Raw genomic sequence first — 12,004 nt, 5'->3', positions numbered from 1 at the left:
AGAACTACATAGAAAACCAAAATGCAGAGCATCATCAAGGACTATATGAATGTAGCTGCATCTAAGTGGTTCAATGTAACTTCCCAAGCACACAAATAATACATAAATAAAATTATTCCACAGTGAGTAAGCGGGTTTATCCGAGACAATAGCGACTAAAAAAATTACTCTACTTTTCACTGCGGAGGGGGGAAGAAATACGTCCAGTTGCTATGGTGACACGCCAAACATTAGCTTTGGCTAATATCACCGTGTGAGTCGTGCAACAGAAATTGAAAGTAAAACTGAACTCGGGGTAATTACTCGACGCTTTATGAGACTCACGTAAGTGTTATCTAGTCAGACTCACTTCGTGTGAAACGGAAGTTAGTCAACTCATTGTTTTGGATTACTGTAATGAGGAAGGCGAAAGAAAGTTGTTGTGTTTTTATGAGCCTCTATATTTGATTCAGTCAAATAACGGTGTGGAGGCGGAGGAATCCACTGACCTTGCCGCTGTTCTCCACTCAGGATGTCCTTATACTTATCTAAGATTCAGAGTCTCAGAACAGTGGCTGCACTGGAAGACTGCGCTCACCAGTTGGACTTACTGGGACATTCCCTGTCGGTGCAGATCAGCAGGGAGCGAGGCTCCACATCCACACAGGTCCTTCCACTGTTTCACACCCCAACGGGAAACCAGGGCGGATCCTAGCGTCTTTAGTTCCCTGGGCCAACATGCTCCATGCAGCATAGATTATCATGTAGCTACCATCATAGACACACTCAAGATTTCTTTTACTATTTTTTTATTTTTATTTTTTTTATTAAATAGTGAAAGTAACTAGAGTAATACTATAAACACATGAAGCAAGGCACAAACATACTATATGCCATGTAGTTAAAATTAAACAGTACTAATACAAAAGATTTATACAGTTAAAAACAACAGCACCCAATAGTTAAACATTTGCAAAATCATGTGCACTAGAGATGCATTTTAATATGGACTGCAAAACTGTCGACTAAAATCTACATTTTTAAAAGTAAGACAGTTATTTTGAAACACAAATTCAATTGCACAACTGTCATAAAAAATGTCCTACCCTTTGTTAGATAACTATTTTTCAAACAAGAAATAGGCTGCAGATTCAACTACACACTGTTTAGTAATGTAGCAGCTCATGCCGCCCTACAGGAGAGGCAGCCCTGGGCAACCGCCCACATCGTCCATGCCAGAAACCGCTTCTGCAGAAACAGCTGGGTGTTGCTCTGATCTGTCCATTATGTCAGTTCCATCATGATGGTGATTACTATCACCTTTCAGCTAAATAGTTTATGATGCTCTCTTGATTTCTTTTTCCTCCTTAGTGTTTGGAAATATTTCCTGAGTGAAAAATATCTCCTTACGTATGTTTCTTTATGCCCATGTTTAGGAGAAAGACAGGCTGGTACAGCTCAAAGCAGATTGGTGAGTAATTATCAGAACAATAAAAACTAGAAGTATGCTGCATCAGGTCTTCTCCCCCTCCCTTTAAATATGTTTTGTTTGTGTCTGCAGTCAGTTCATCTGCCATCATGTCACCAAGCTGTGCTTTGAGCTGGAGGACACCCAGAGTTTTGAGTCAATTCCACAGGCTATGGAGGAGGATGAGGCACAGAAAGCAGCCAGGAAGAAAAGGTTCAATACTGCCAGTTTTTCTACTAACAAATGTTTTATTTCTTTTAAACTTATGTAGTGTATCTCCCCACCCAGAGAGGAAGAAAAAATGCGGAAAGAGAGAGAACAGGCTCTGCTGATACAACAACAGGAAATCGAGGACAAAAAGGATCAGATCCACGTGAGAGATTAACGGTGTTAACGTGTGCTCACTGGTCCAGTTATTATTTGTGCTTTTCCTAGAAGAAAAACCACTAGAGCAGAAAACTGCCTTAGTTCTCCATTATGTGTTTGTTAAATCTTTCACCGTGTCATGACAGAATAATATGAGACAGATAATCTGCAAAAAAAGTCGAGCTCCTCTGCCTTCTCTCAGTGCTAACTACAGAAACACACAGCTCCGCCAAAAAAAGCCAATCAGAGCCAGAAGGAGGGTCTTATCGCCATCAGTCATGCTCATGTATGCGCCACTCACACTCTTCTCCGTGCTCTCTGCTATGCAAGTGACTTCATGCCTAGTTAGCATGGCCGCCGGTAACGGTGGATAAACAGTTTTCCTGTAACGCTAAGTTGTTTCTCCTCCATTAGTACACTGAGCAACACGTACCTGGGATTGATTGACAGCGGTAAGACCCTCCTCCTGGTTTTGACTGTTTTTATTTGACTGGAAGTGGTGCGTTTCTTCAGAGAGCAGTAGTAGCACTGAAAGGAAGTGGAGGAACTCAAATTTTTCAGATTATCTGACTCATTATGCTAAAATATAGTGACAGTTTTAACAAATATATGAAAAAAAAAAACATACTGAACCTTTAATGCAGTATGTTATATATGGCATCAATTTGGACAGATTGATGGCATATTTTGTTTGCACCAATTCCACATCGTCTGCCTCTTTGTGTAAAAACACTTGATATTTTCACTCCCTCTGACTGCTTTCTGGTTGTGTGTGAAAATCTCAGTTTATGGAATACTAAGAGCAGCACATATGGCATCAACAGTCATTTTACATTCAAAGTAATCTATTTTCCCTGTTCTGCATGTGATTATTTAATTTGCAATTTGTGTTGAAAAGCAGTCTACATAATACGGGGTTGAGTGTTAGTGTTAGTGTTAGTGAGTGTTAAACTGAAGAAAATACCTCCCAGTACTCTCAGCTCTTCCAATAACTTTTCCCGCACAGAAAATGTACCTTCTTTTGAATGAACTGGAAGGCGAAAGATCCAAACTGCAGAAGAAAAAGAAGTCAAAAACCACAATCCTGTCCACACAAATGGCCAAAGAGTCGTGGCGGAAGGCTCAGCTGATGGACCAGCTGGAGGTACATCAATCTCCAAGTCTTTCTTTCACATCACCCCAATCTCCCAGAGATTCGTGCCAGTACTTCCTCCTCCGTCAAATAGAACTTCACCCCTTCATAGTTTTGTTCGCCTTTGTTCTCAGCTTCTGCAGAAGCAGATGGAAGAAGAGGCGAGATTTCACGAGGAGACTGTGAAGTTCCTCCAGACTCAATACGAGGTTGGTAATGTAACGTCATGAACGGGATGTAAATGTAGAGCGCAGGGTTAATTTAACTGCTGTGCAATTCATATGTGGTTCATTCAAAATCTAGTTGAGGTTTGCAAAAAGCTGTTACAGGAGCAAGAACTCCAGGGGTTCTTTAACCTTTCACATATGGGTACTGGAACTTAAAGCTAACAACTGGGAATCAAGTTTGGATATCATTAAAGGGGCAGTATAATAAGTGCATCAACTATGTTGACTTAAGTTATAAAAATGCATCAAATATCACTTAAAAGAAATCTTCCTTCATAATTTATCACCTTGAAATTGGGCCTCTGTCTCTTTAAAAACTCTTGTTATTTCTGAAGCTCCACCTTCAGGAAGTCATCACAAAGTGGCTCCTCTATTAACCTTTTAACAACATTTTTACCAGCATTGCACTGAGAAACAGCTCCTATTGAGCTCAGCTGATGCGCAGTACCACCAGGTGTCTGCCAGTTGCTGCTGGCTAGTCTGAAGGAGTTGAGTGGGGGAGTAAGGGTAGGGGGGCTGCTCTGTGATGCGGAAACTTGAGGTAAAGCTCAAAAAAGTCAACTTTATATAATACTGCCTGAAGCATTTACGTGTGTCGAACATTGGTGCAAATGTTTTGCCACAGCATATTTTTTATTCTGCAGTTTTAAAAAAATCCTGTTTGAAGCTACTGTAACTTTCTTCTGTTGCGTACACAGAATAATGAATTAGTATGAACCAAGGAATAGTTGCTGTGGACGGCTAATTATGTTTCTGAAAACGAGACTAAGAGGGATATTCAAACAAAACAAAGACATGAATTCATGTATATGATTTGATGAATCATACATAATCATGTATATGATTCATCAAATCACTTAGTAGTAGAACACTACCAAGTGTGTTCTGCAGAACTAAGTGTTCTGCTACTAATAGTATGCTAGTATTAGTAGAGTACTACTAATAATAGTAGTCCTCTATGAGTAGAGTATTACTAATAATAGTAATACTCTACTAAAGTTAGTAGTCTTAATATAGAAGACTGCTACTATATTATCATACACATGACATAATTCTATGTTTCTGATTAGGAGTTTCAACAGAGGCTGCACAAGTGGAAGCAGCAAACCAAGAAGATGCAGCAGGAAAAGCAGAGCAAGCTGGATAACCTGGGCTGCAAAAGAACTTTGAACACAGACAAGCTGATGGAGATGAGGAGGATGGTGAGCAGCAGCACTCGTACCCTACAGCTCACTTTTAAATCATATCACTAATTATTGTTGCTTTCAGTTTAAGGAGATGGAGCGGGTGGTGCTGGAGGACAAGAAGGAGCAAGAGTTGAAACGCCAACAGGAGGAGGAAGCTAAAGCCGCCACAACGGTAAGGACGGCCAACCGGAACACCGACTGTAAACGGACGGAGTTGTCTCAGTGTGCTGATGTTCTCGTTGTGATCTGTGCAGATCCAGGCCTACTGGAGGGGCACCATGGTCCGCAGAGGCCTCGGCCCCTTCAAGAAGGTAGAGGAGAAGAAAGGCAAGAAAGGCAAGAAAGGGAAGAAGAAGAAGTGACTTTTATTTTCTTCCAACACCATGTTTGCAAGTTAAGCAAAAAGAAAAAAAAATTTGGACAAAAATATGTAAACTATACATGTCTTTATTGTAAAAAAGAGTATTACAAAATATTACAAATGTTTTTAAAAATGAATCAAACAGGCAAACTGATCAGAAGTGGAGTGTCAAATGAAACCATACAAGTAAATTACATTTTTCCATTTTGCACATTTACAAGGTTTCCCCTGAGGGAAAAATGAGTCAGAAATGTCATTAAATTAAATATATATATATATATATTAAAAATACTTTGAACAATAAATAACACTGGCAAGTTTACTCTTAATGACCATAGGCCTTACACTTTATAATAACCCATTATCTGGACAGGATTTTTAATACAAACTTGATAACTGACACACATATCTACAGTAAGCCAATAAAATAAATCAACAATCCACCACATAAAACTGAGTCAGCAGAAGTTTGGCACAGTAAAAATTCCCCTTCTTTAAGTCAGGGAAGCAGAAGCTCCAGCATTGCACAACGCCCAGCGCTTCCGAGGAGGACCACAGTTAGAGAACCTTTAAGAGTGCTTTCGTTTCTACTAGATTGTGTTTTCTTTTCTTTCTTTCTTTCTTTTTTTTTTTTTAACAGCACCCCTGTTTGACATGTTCACGAGTCATGGGACAAACAAACCAGCAGTGATGTCAGTGAGACTGCTTGAAGTCCCTTCCTGCCTTTAGTGTGAGAGGCTTCAGATGTCTCTCGGCCTTTAGTCGAGCAGTTCGTCCTGCTGAACGTGCATGTAGTTGTTGTCTCCCACGATGACGTTGCTGAGGCACGAGCCGTGGATGATGATGTTCTGGTGCTGCGGGAGTGGATGAGGAGGCTCTGAAGGCGCGGCCTGTGCCGCCTCCTGCAGGCTTTGGCAGCAACTGCAGCTCACCTCAACTGTAACATGAGCAGGAACGCAAGGTGCGATGTGTTCAGGTGCTTAAAAAAAAAATCTTCAAGATGCACGAGTGTGAGCTGCAGTTGTTACCCACCTGCTTTCTGCAGCTGAGAGTCCTCCAACAGAGGCCGCCGCTCACCCGCTGCGGAGGGGTGGGAATCCCCGATGACGCAGTTGATCATGGTGGAGTTGCTGATGTTGATGATCAGAACCGTAGGGGGCGGGCTCGTGAGTCGATCTGTCAGTGGAGGTAGTGAAAAGCGAAAGAACATTGAAATAGGAAGTAGATCTTTTCCAGAGTGACGCCACAGCGGAATTACATCATTATTTACTGAAGAAAAAAAACTTTTTTTGCATCCAACAGCTGGTTTACTTTGACATAATCCACATATAAGCCTATTAGATTTATGTTCAAATACAAATAAAACAATATATATATATATATATATATATATATATATATATATATATATATATATTAAGACTGTATAATGCAGTCTTAATGTGAATTATTTTCTAGTACAACAGTAAAAACAGAGGCTGAATAATAAAAACCCTGGTTACCTTGTGCGTTTTTCTCCTCTCTGAGATGAAGAGTCTTATCTGTCAACAGTAGTGAAGCAGATGTTGATTGTGAACTTTTCGGCCTCCACGTCGCCATATAAATATTTCTACTTAAATAAATTATTTACCTAAGGAACCTTTCCTATTTTCAACAGCAGGGAGGCAGAAGAACTGGCAGGCTTTGCTGCAGCTTCTCACGGCCACAGCCTGCATCACTTGGAAGAGTCTCTGCATGCTGAACCCTTTAAACGTCATAACCTGTAGCAGGGAGCAACAAATAAATATGAGTTTCTAGCATAAGGCCTTTGAAACAAAGGTAAAGCAGTCAAATGAGTTTCTAAGTCTCGTGCTTGCTCCTAAACTTCAAGTCGCGCAACGGGGATTCCCCGCACTCCCTCCAAACCCCTCTACCTTCACTGGAAAATAAAATATCATAGAAAATCGCCGTAAAGTTATAGATAGAAGCCAAACTACATTTTTAGAATCGTTTGTACTTTGAGAACGCATCTCTTTTAGTCGACAACGTGACTTTTATGCTGTTAATGAAAAGGAAGGCATATTAAGAGTCCGTGACGCTGCCGTAACCTTACCTGAGTTGTCGATGCTCTTTCTATTATTTTAGTCAGATTATTGTCAGCCGCGGAATTCGGGTTCTGCTGGCCGGAGCTACCCATGACTGCGGTGGTTCTGATAAAATAATCCCTAAAAGAGGCAATCGCTTCCTTATATAGTAAAAAATCCTAGCGCATGCGCGCTCTGACTTGCGGTTTACGTCAGGTGATTTACAGTCGAGCTGCTCTTCAACACAAATACAGGCACGGACTGAGGAGAAGCTCTCGTGTTAGATTGCATCATACTCTTTGTGTTTAGTTCCTATTGTAGATGAGTGCATTAGCGCCAAATGAGGTCTGTGATCCTTTTGTTGTCGCACATGTTGAATAAAAAAATGTGCCATGGTTTTATTTTTCTTTGTACCTTTTAGCAAATACTTTCTGTGCGCTGTTTTCGTCTGATGCAAGTTTCAAACCTGCATATTGTTTGAGACCACAGTATAACAAAAATCACACCAATGAAGGTTATTTAACCCACAACCTGTAGAAAATTGTATAATGCATGTTTTTTTAATATATTATTATTATTATTGCTATCATGCCATTCCCCAACAGAAATAAGTTGTTGAGAACTTTTCAAAAACAATTTCCTTGCATCAGACACAGAGCTGGGGTATAAAAGTTGAAGGGGAAGTTGTAGTGTTGGGGGTTGCACTTCAAGCTGTCATTTCTGGGAAAGATCAGTGTCATAAACAACATGACTCGGTTGAACTTTGTTTTCTTCAGAGCAATCTCCTTTGCCTTAACAACATGTTATATATACTATACACTCAAATGCCATTTTATTGGGTACACTTATAAGAATTACGTCCCTCACATATCCCCTTTCACAACTTTCTCTTTTGTTTACCGTAGAGATTCACCGAGGATTAAAAAAGATTCCCACAACATAGTGATTCCTGCTGACTTGACAACATCTTGGATTTGTTGCCTGCACATCCATGATGCGAATATACTGTTCGATCACATCCCAAAGGTGCTATTTTGGATTGAGATCTGTTGACTATGTAGGTCATTGGAGTACAGAGCTCATAGTCATGTTCAAAAACCCAGTTTTAGATGATTTAAGCTGTGTGATGTGGTAGGAGAAAAGAAAAGGAAATTGCTTTAAAGTATGCTGGTTGTAGCCATTGGAAGATTTACGTAACTGTGGTGTGCAAACAATGGTAATTTGGTCTCCAACACACCATCTCACTAACAACATGAATTGTAGATACAAGGCATGATGTATGCACACTTTCATGTTGCTTACACCTAATTCTGACCCTACGATTTGAATGTTGCTGCAGAAATCAAGACTTATTGGACTTTGTTTCAATCTGTTGAGGCCTCTGTTTTGTGTTCTTTGCTGAGAACAGAGGCAGCCAGTTTGAACTTCTGCTTCTCTAGCTTGACTGATTAATCAGACAAGTTGTCCTTTCAGTAATAGCTTTCCACACTTTGGTTTTGATGAGGAGTTATGTGAGCTATGACTGCCTTTCAGTAATTTTCTCCTCTGAAATTTGGCCAAGCAAGTTCAACCCACTGGATATTTTCTCTTTTTTAGACCATTCTTTGCAAGTGCAACTCATTAAGTTGCTTCCAAATGTATAATATAATTTAAGAGAGGAAACGATTTGCATCATTTAGTTAGATCACTTATTTATTTGGGCTCATGTCATTGTTTGTCCAATTTGGAGTGCCTTTTTTAAATGTCCATCACTCACTCCTGGTCCTCCTCTCACACTCACTCTAGCATTTATAGCTTGTGTGGAGCCAAACTCTGCACAAATTCTGTTGTGGCATTTCATTCTCGCACTTGTTACAGCCTGACTAGTGGACTGTAACAAAGTGAGGGACTGTAACAAACTTGTGTTAAAATATTAACACGAGGTGGTAATATTTTAAGAAAATAATTTATTTAAATAAACAATTATCAGTAATTTTAGAATGCCTGGATGTGTGGAAATGTATATGGTGCAAAAAACTCAGACATAACAAAAAGCCAAACACTGTGGTGTTTGGCTCCCACCGAACAGAGAAGTCACCTTGAAGGTTAGATGGGAGCAACGGTGAGCAGGAGAAACTCGTGCTTCTGTTGACAGGTTCCAACAGAAGCAAAAAGTGATAGGATTATGGCTCTTGTGTGTCGAAATGCCTGAAAGACAAAAACAAAAAGAGACCCTTAGTGGTGGAGTCATCACCACCCCTCTCTTAAAGAAATGGATTCCACTAAGAATCCAGTTAAGACTACAAACTTAATACTTGTGACATTAAAACGTGGAAATACTTTGTTGGAAATTGGCATGCTCGCCAATTTAGATATCCTAATTCAACGCTCCAGTCTAAGCTACAAGCCAACACTTATTGGTACTATATCTAGAGAAAACACTTTAAGGTAACAAGTAGGGCAAGAGAGCTTTGATCAATGGGCACAAAGTGACAACACACCCTAAGAGCAAGAGGCTCTTGACAAGCCATATTCCCCGTGTTTTTCAGAACTTTTTATGTGGCGAATACCTGAAAAACAAAAACCACTGCATCTATCACTGATTAAGACAATGCAGCAAGTTCCAAAAAGTGACAGGATTATGGCTCTTGTGTGTTGAAATGCCTTGCCAATAGTAAATGCTTCATTTTTAATGACAGAATAGTATCGCTATGCAAGTTAAACTTCATGGAGAAGAAACTCACAGGATGTTGAACATCATTCCCATCATATTGTAGCAGCATACCAGCAGTGACAACATAAATACATTGTTTTAATGTATTCAAAAGCCTCTTGACAATAAGTTGACTACATAAACTGAACCTTTGATTTTAAAAGTTCAATCAAGGAAGCAACTGAAATTGAGAAGTTTGGACAGAAACTGCGGTAGTAACCCACTGGGCAGGAAACTCATAAGTTCCCTTTAGTTTGTTGACATTGTTCAATAACAAAAAAGATTAGTTTGAACTGGCTGCACACATCCTTGCTTAACTACTTTCCCTCAGTAAGTGACAGTTTCCTTAGCAAACTCACCTCTAACCAAATGGTCTGATATGCATCTCTCAGGCCATCAAACTGTTTCTTGATCCTACCAACATGGCAAGTGTTGCTGTATACCACATCATGCATATATACAACCACACCATCCAGATAAGACACCACCTTGTTCATGTGGCAGGAGCACTCCTAACCCAAAACTCAGAACAGTATTACCCTCTGAAGAGAATAATAGAAGCAAAGATTTCCTTTGCTCTATGAGTTAGGGGAACTTGTCAGCAGTGGCAGCTCCAGAAATCCTTATCTGCAGATGCTAAGAGCAGGCTAAGCAATATACTGAAGATGATCTGACGGTATGAAGGATCATTGTTATTACAGTTCTGAACACACAGAACAACTCAGAACCCCGACATCTACAACAGTCACCAATAAAGTGGATAGTGAATATGTGGTATTCTGCTATTTAACTAAAATATATGGCAGGACAATATGGCTGAAAAACTCATCCCAATGTAAACATGTCACATGAGAGTCGATATAGATAATTATTGAATAGTTTTTTGTTTTAAATATCTGGAATGCTGCCAAACGGATGATCTGACCTTTTTTGTTTTATCCACAGTTGTCTCCTGGAAATTTGGGCTGTAGAAAACGATCCATTTTCACATTATGGGTGCCTTTCAGATGTTTTCTGGAAGTGAAAATAGGCATACAAGTTCATTTCCTGTTGCAAGATGGGAGTTTTTTTTTTTTACTCAATATATAATCATTGGTTGTTGTTTTTTTAATCAGTTGTATTTAGCGAGGAAAATATCACAGCAACCACGTATTAAAGAATATTAACTTAGATAAAAAAAATAAAATAATTTGATATTTTCTTCAGGGTTCTATGGAAGTGCTATGGATTTTCCAGGGGGAGCTATAAGACTCCTAACGGCCCACTAGGTCAGATATTGAGCAGAGGCCGTTTTGTCAACACAGTCTACAATGAGAGGTAGCGGAACAGCATGTGGCGTGGTAAGAGCATTAACTTGGCGGTAATCTGTAATCAGCAGTGCTGTATTCAAGGATATATTTATTTCACTCTTTATTACCTTGTGTTTTTCTGCACAATCTCTAAAACATTGGCAAAATGAGGTTTGTATCACATACAACATCATGCTCCAAAAGAGTTGTCCTGTTCTACCAAGAAAATACATATACTCCCTAAAACGAATCCTTAAATCTCTTGGCATTCAATGGAAAAAGTATAGAATAGGGGTTATGTGGTGTCGCCTGCTGGAACACGTCAGTAGTTTGGCACTTCTGTGTTTCTTGGACGAATGAAATGGATGATTTATTCAAACCAGTAAACAGGACATTGCAATAGTCTGAATGTGGTGACACAAATACATTGAATTTTCATTTCCATTCAGCTGACTTGAAACCATGTGACGCAGTTTAGAAATGTTCCTGAAATGAAAGAAGCAGGAACGTCACAGAGATTTTACATGTGAGTCAAAGCTCAAGAAGAACGGATTATACACCCAGATTGCAAATGACTTAGTCGATGAACAAAAAAAAAAAAAAAAAAAAAAAGCAAGAGCCTGACTGAGGTTGTTTATAGTTCGGGGCTATAATCATCGTCTCAGTCTTTTTGGTATTCAAAAAAGGTAATTGCTGGAAAGTCAGTTACTGATCTACTACAAACAATAGAGGATTGGGCAACAAAAGCAACAAAAATGGATCCAGAACTGAAACCTGTGGAGCCCCTCAGGTTATACAAGCAATCTTAGAGGTGAACTTATTTGCCAGAAAAATTCTGGTATGGGAAATATTCATTCTACATAAATATTAGGAAGTAAATGAGTCTAATGCAGAACCAAAGGTAGCAGCTAAAACCCACAGGCTATTTGTTATGGGCAATTGTATTAAAGGCTGCTCTGAGATCCAGCAAATTTATCGTGGAACAATAATTTTTAATTTGTTTTTGTGGTATATTATACTTTTTATTTTATTGCCATTTGATTTTAATAGTTATTTTATGGGTTTTCTGTACAACATTTTGTATTTCATTTGTTTTCTGTACAGAAATGCTGTTATCAATTAAACTGTATTTCCTTCCTTACACATAAGCCACCCATGATTGGAAGGAGTCCTCATTTTGCTTTTGCTTTCACGCAAACCATTTTTAGCCAAACTTTACTTCACATTTGATTTTGGAAAT

General features: G+C 39.2%; 2 protein-coding genes across 2 annotated transcripts; one reads left to right on the top strand and one right to left on the bottom strand.

Moving 5' to 3' along the window:
- The first annotated feature begins 249 nt into the window (after positions 1–249).
- On the top strand, positions 250–4,841 carry LOC106924622 (dynein regulatory complex protein 9). Its single transcript, XM_014998427.2, has 10 exons — positions 250–324; positions 511–646; positions 1,416–1,450; positions 1,541–1,660; positions 1,736–1,820; positions 2,820–2,957; positions 3,080–3,154; positions 4,243–4,374; positions 4,442–4,531; positions 4,614–4,841. The coding sequence occupies exons 1-10, from the start codon at positions 314–316 to the stop codon at positions 4,719–4,721; spliced, it is 930 nt and encodes a 309-aa protein (XP_014853913.1). The 5' UTR covers positions 250–313; the 3' UTR covers positions 4,722–4,841.
- Positions 4,791–6,970, bottom strand: LOC148155111 (uncharacterized). The gene is made up of 5 exons (XM_088014051.1): positions 6,813–6,970; positions 6,351–6,480; positions 6,223–6,261; positions 5,753–5,896; positions 4,791–5,657 (listed from the first exon to the last, which is right to left on the bottom strand). Exons 1-5 carry the CDS (start codon positions 6,894–6,896, stop codon positions 5,479–5,481), a joined length of 576 nt encoding a protein of 191 aa, XP_087870177.1. The 5' UTR covers positions 6,897–6,970; the 3' UTR covers positions 4,791–5,478.
- Between the last annotated feature and the right edge of the window lie 5,034 nt (positions 6,971–12,004).

This window comes from Poecilia mexicana, unplaced genomic scaffold, assembly GCF_051168715.1.
Source record: "Poecilia mexicana isolate PSO_F unplaced genomic scaffold, ASM5116871v1 scaffold_16, whole genome shotgun sequence".
In the NCBI taxonomy this organism is placed as follows: Eukaryota; Metazoa; Chordata; class Actinopteri; order Cyprinodontiformes; family Poeciliidae; genus Poecilia; species Poecilia mexicana.
This window is presented reverse-complemented; position numbering and strand designations above follow the sequence as displayed.

Excerpts from the sequence above, each read along its gene's own strand:
- LOC106924622 (XM_014998427.2), top strand. Across the intron at positions 1,451-1,540 it reads GTACAGCTCAAAGCAGATTG|TCAGTTCATCTGCCATCATG; the intron begins GTGAGTAATTAT and ends TTGTGTCTGCAG. Across the intron at positions 2,958-3,079 it reads AGCTGATGGACCAGCTGGAG|CTTCTGCAGAAGCAGATGGA; the intron begins GTACATCAATCT and ends CTTTGTTCTCAG.
- LOC148155111 (XM_088014051.1), bottom strand. The coding sequence starts at position 6,896 with ATGGGTAGCTCCGGCCAGCAGAACCCGAATTCCGCGGCTGACAATAAT. Across the intron at positions 6,481-6,812 it reads AAAGAGCATCGACAACTCAG|GTTATGACGTTTAAAGGGTT; the intron begins GTAAGGTTACGG and ends TCCCTGCTACAG. Across the intron at positions 6,262-6,350 it reads AAATAGGAAAGGTTCCTTAG|ATAAGACTCTTCATCTCAGA; the intron begins GTAAATAATTTA and ends TACTGTTGACAG.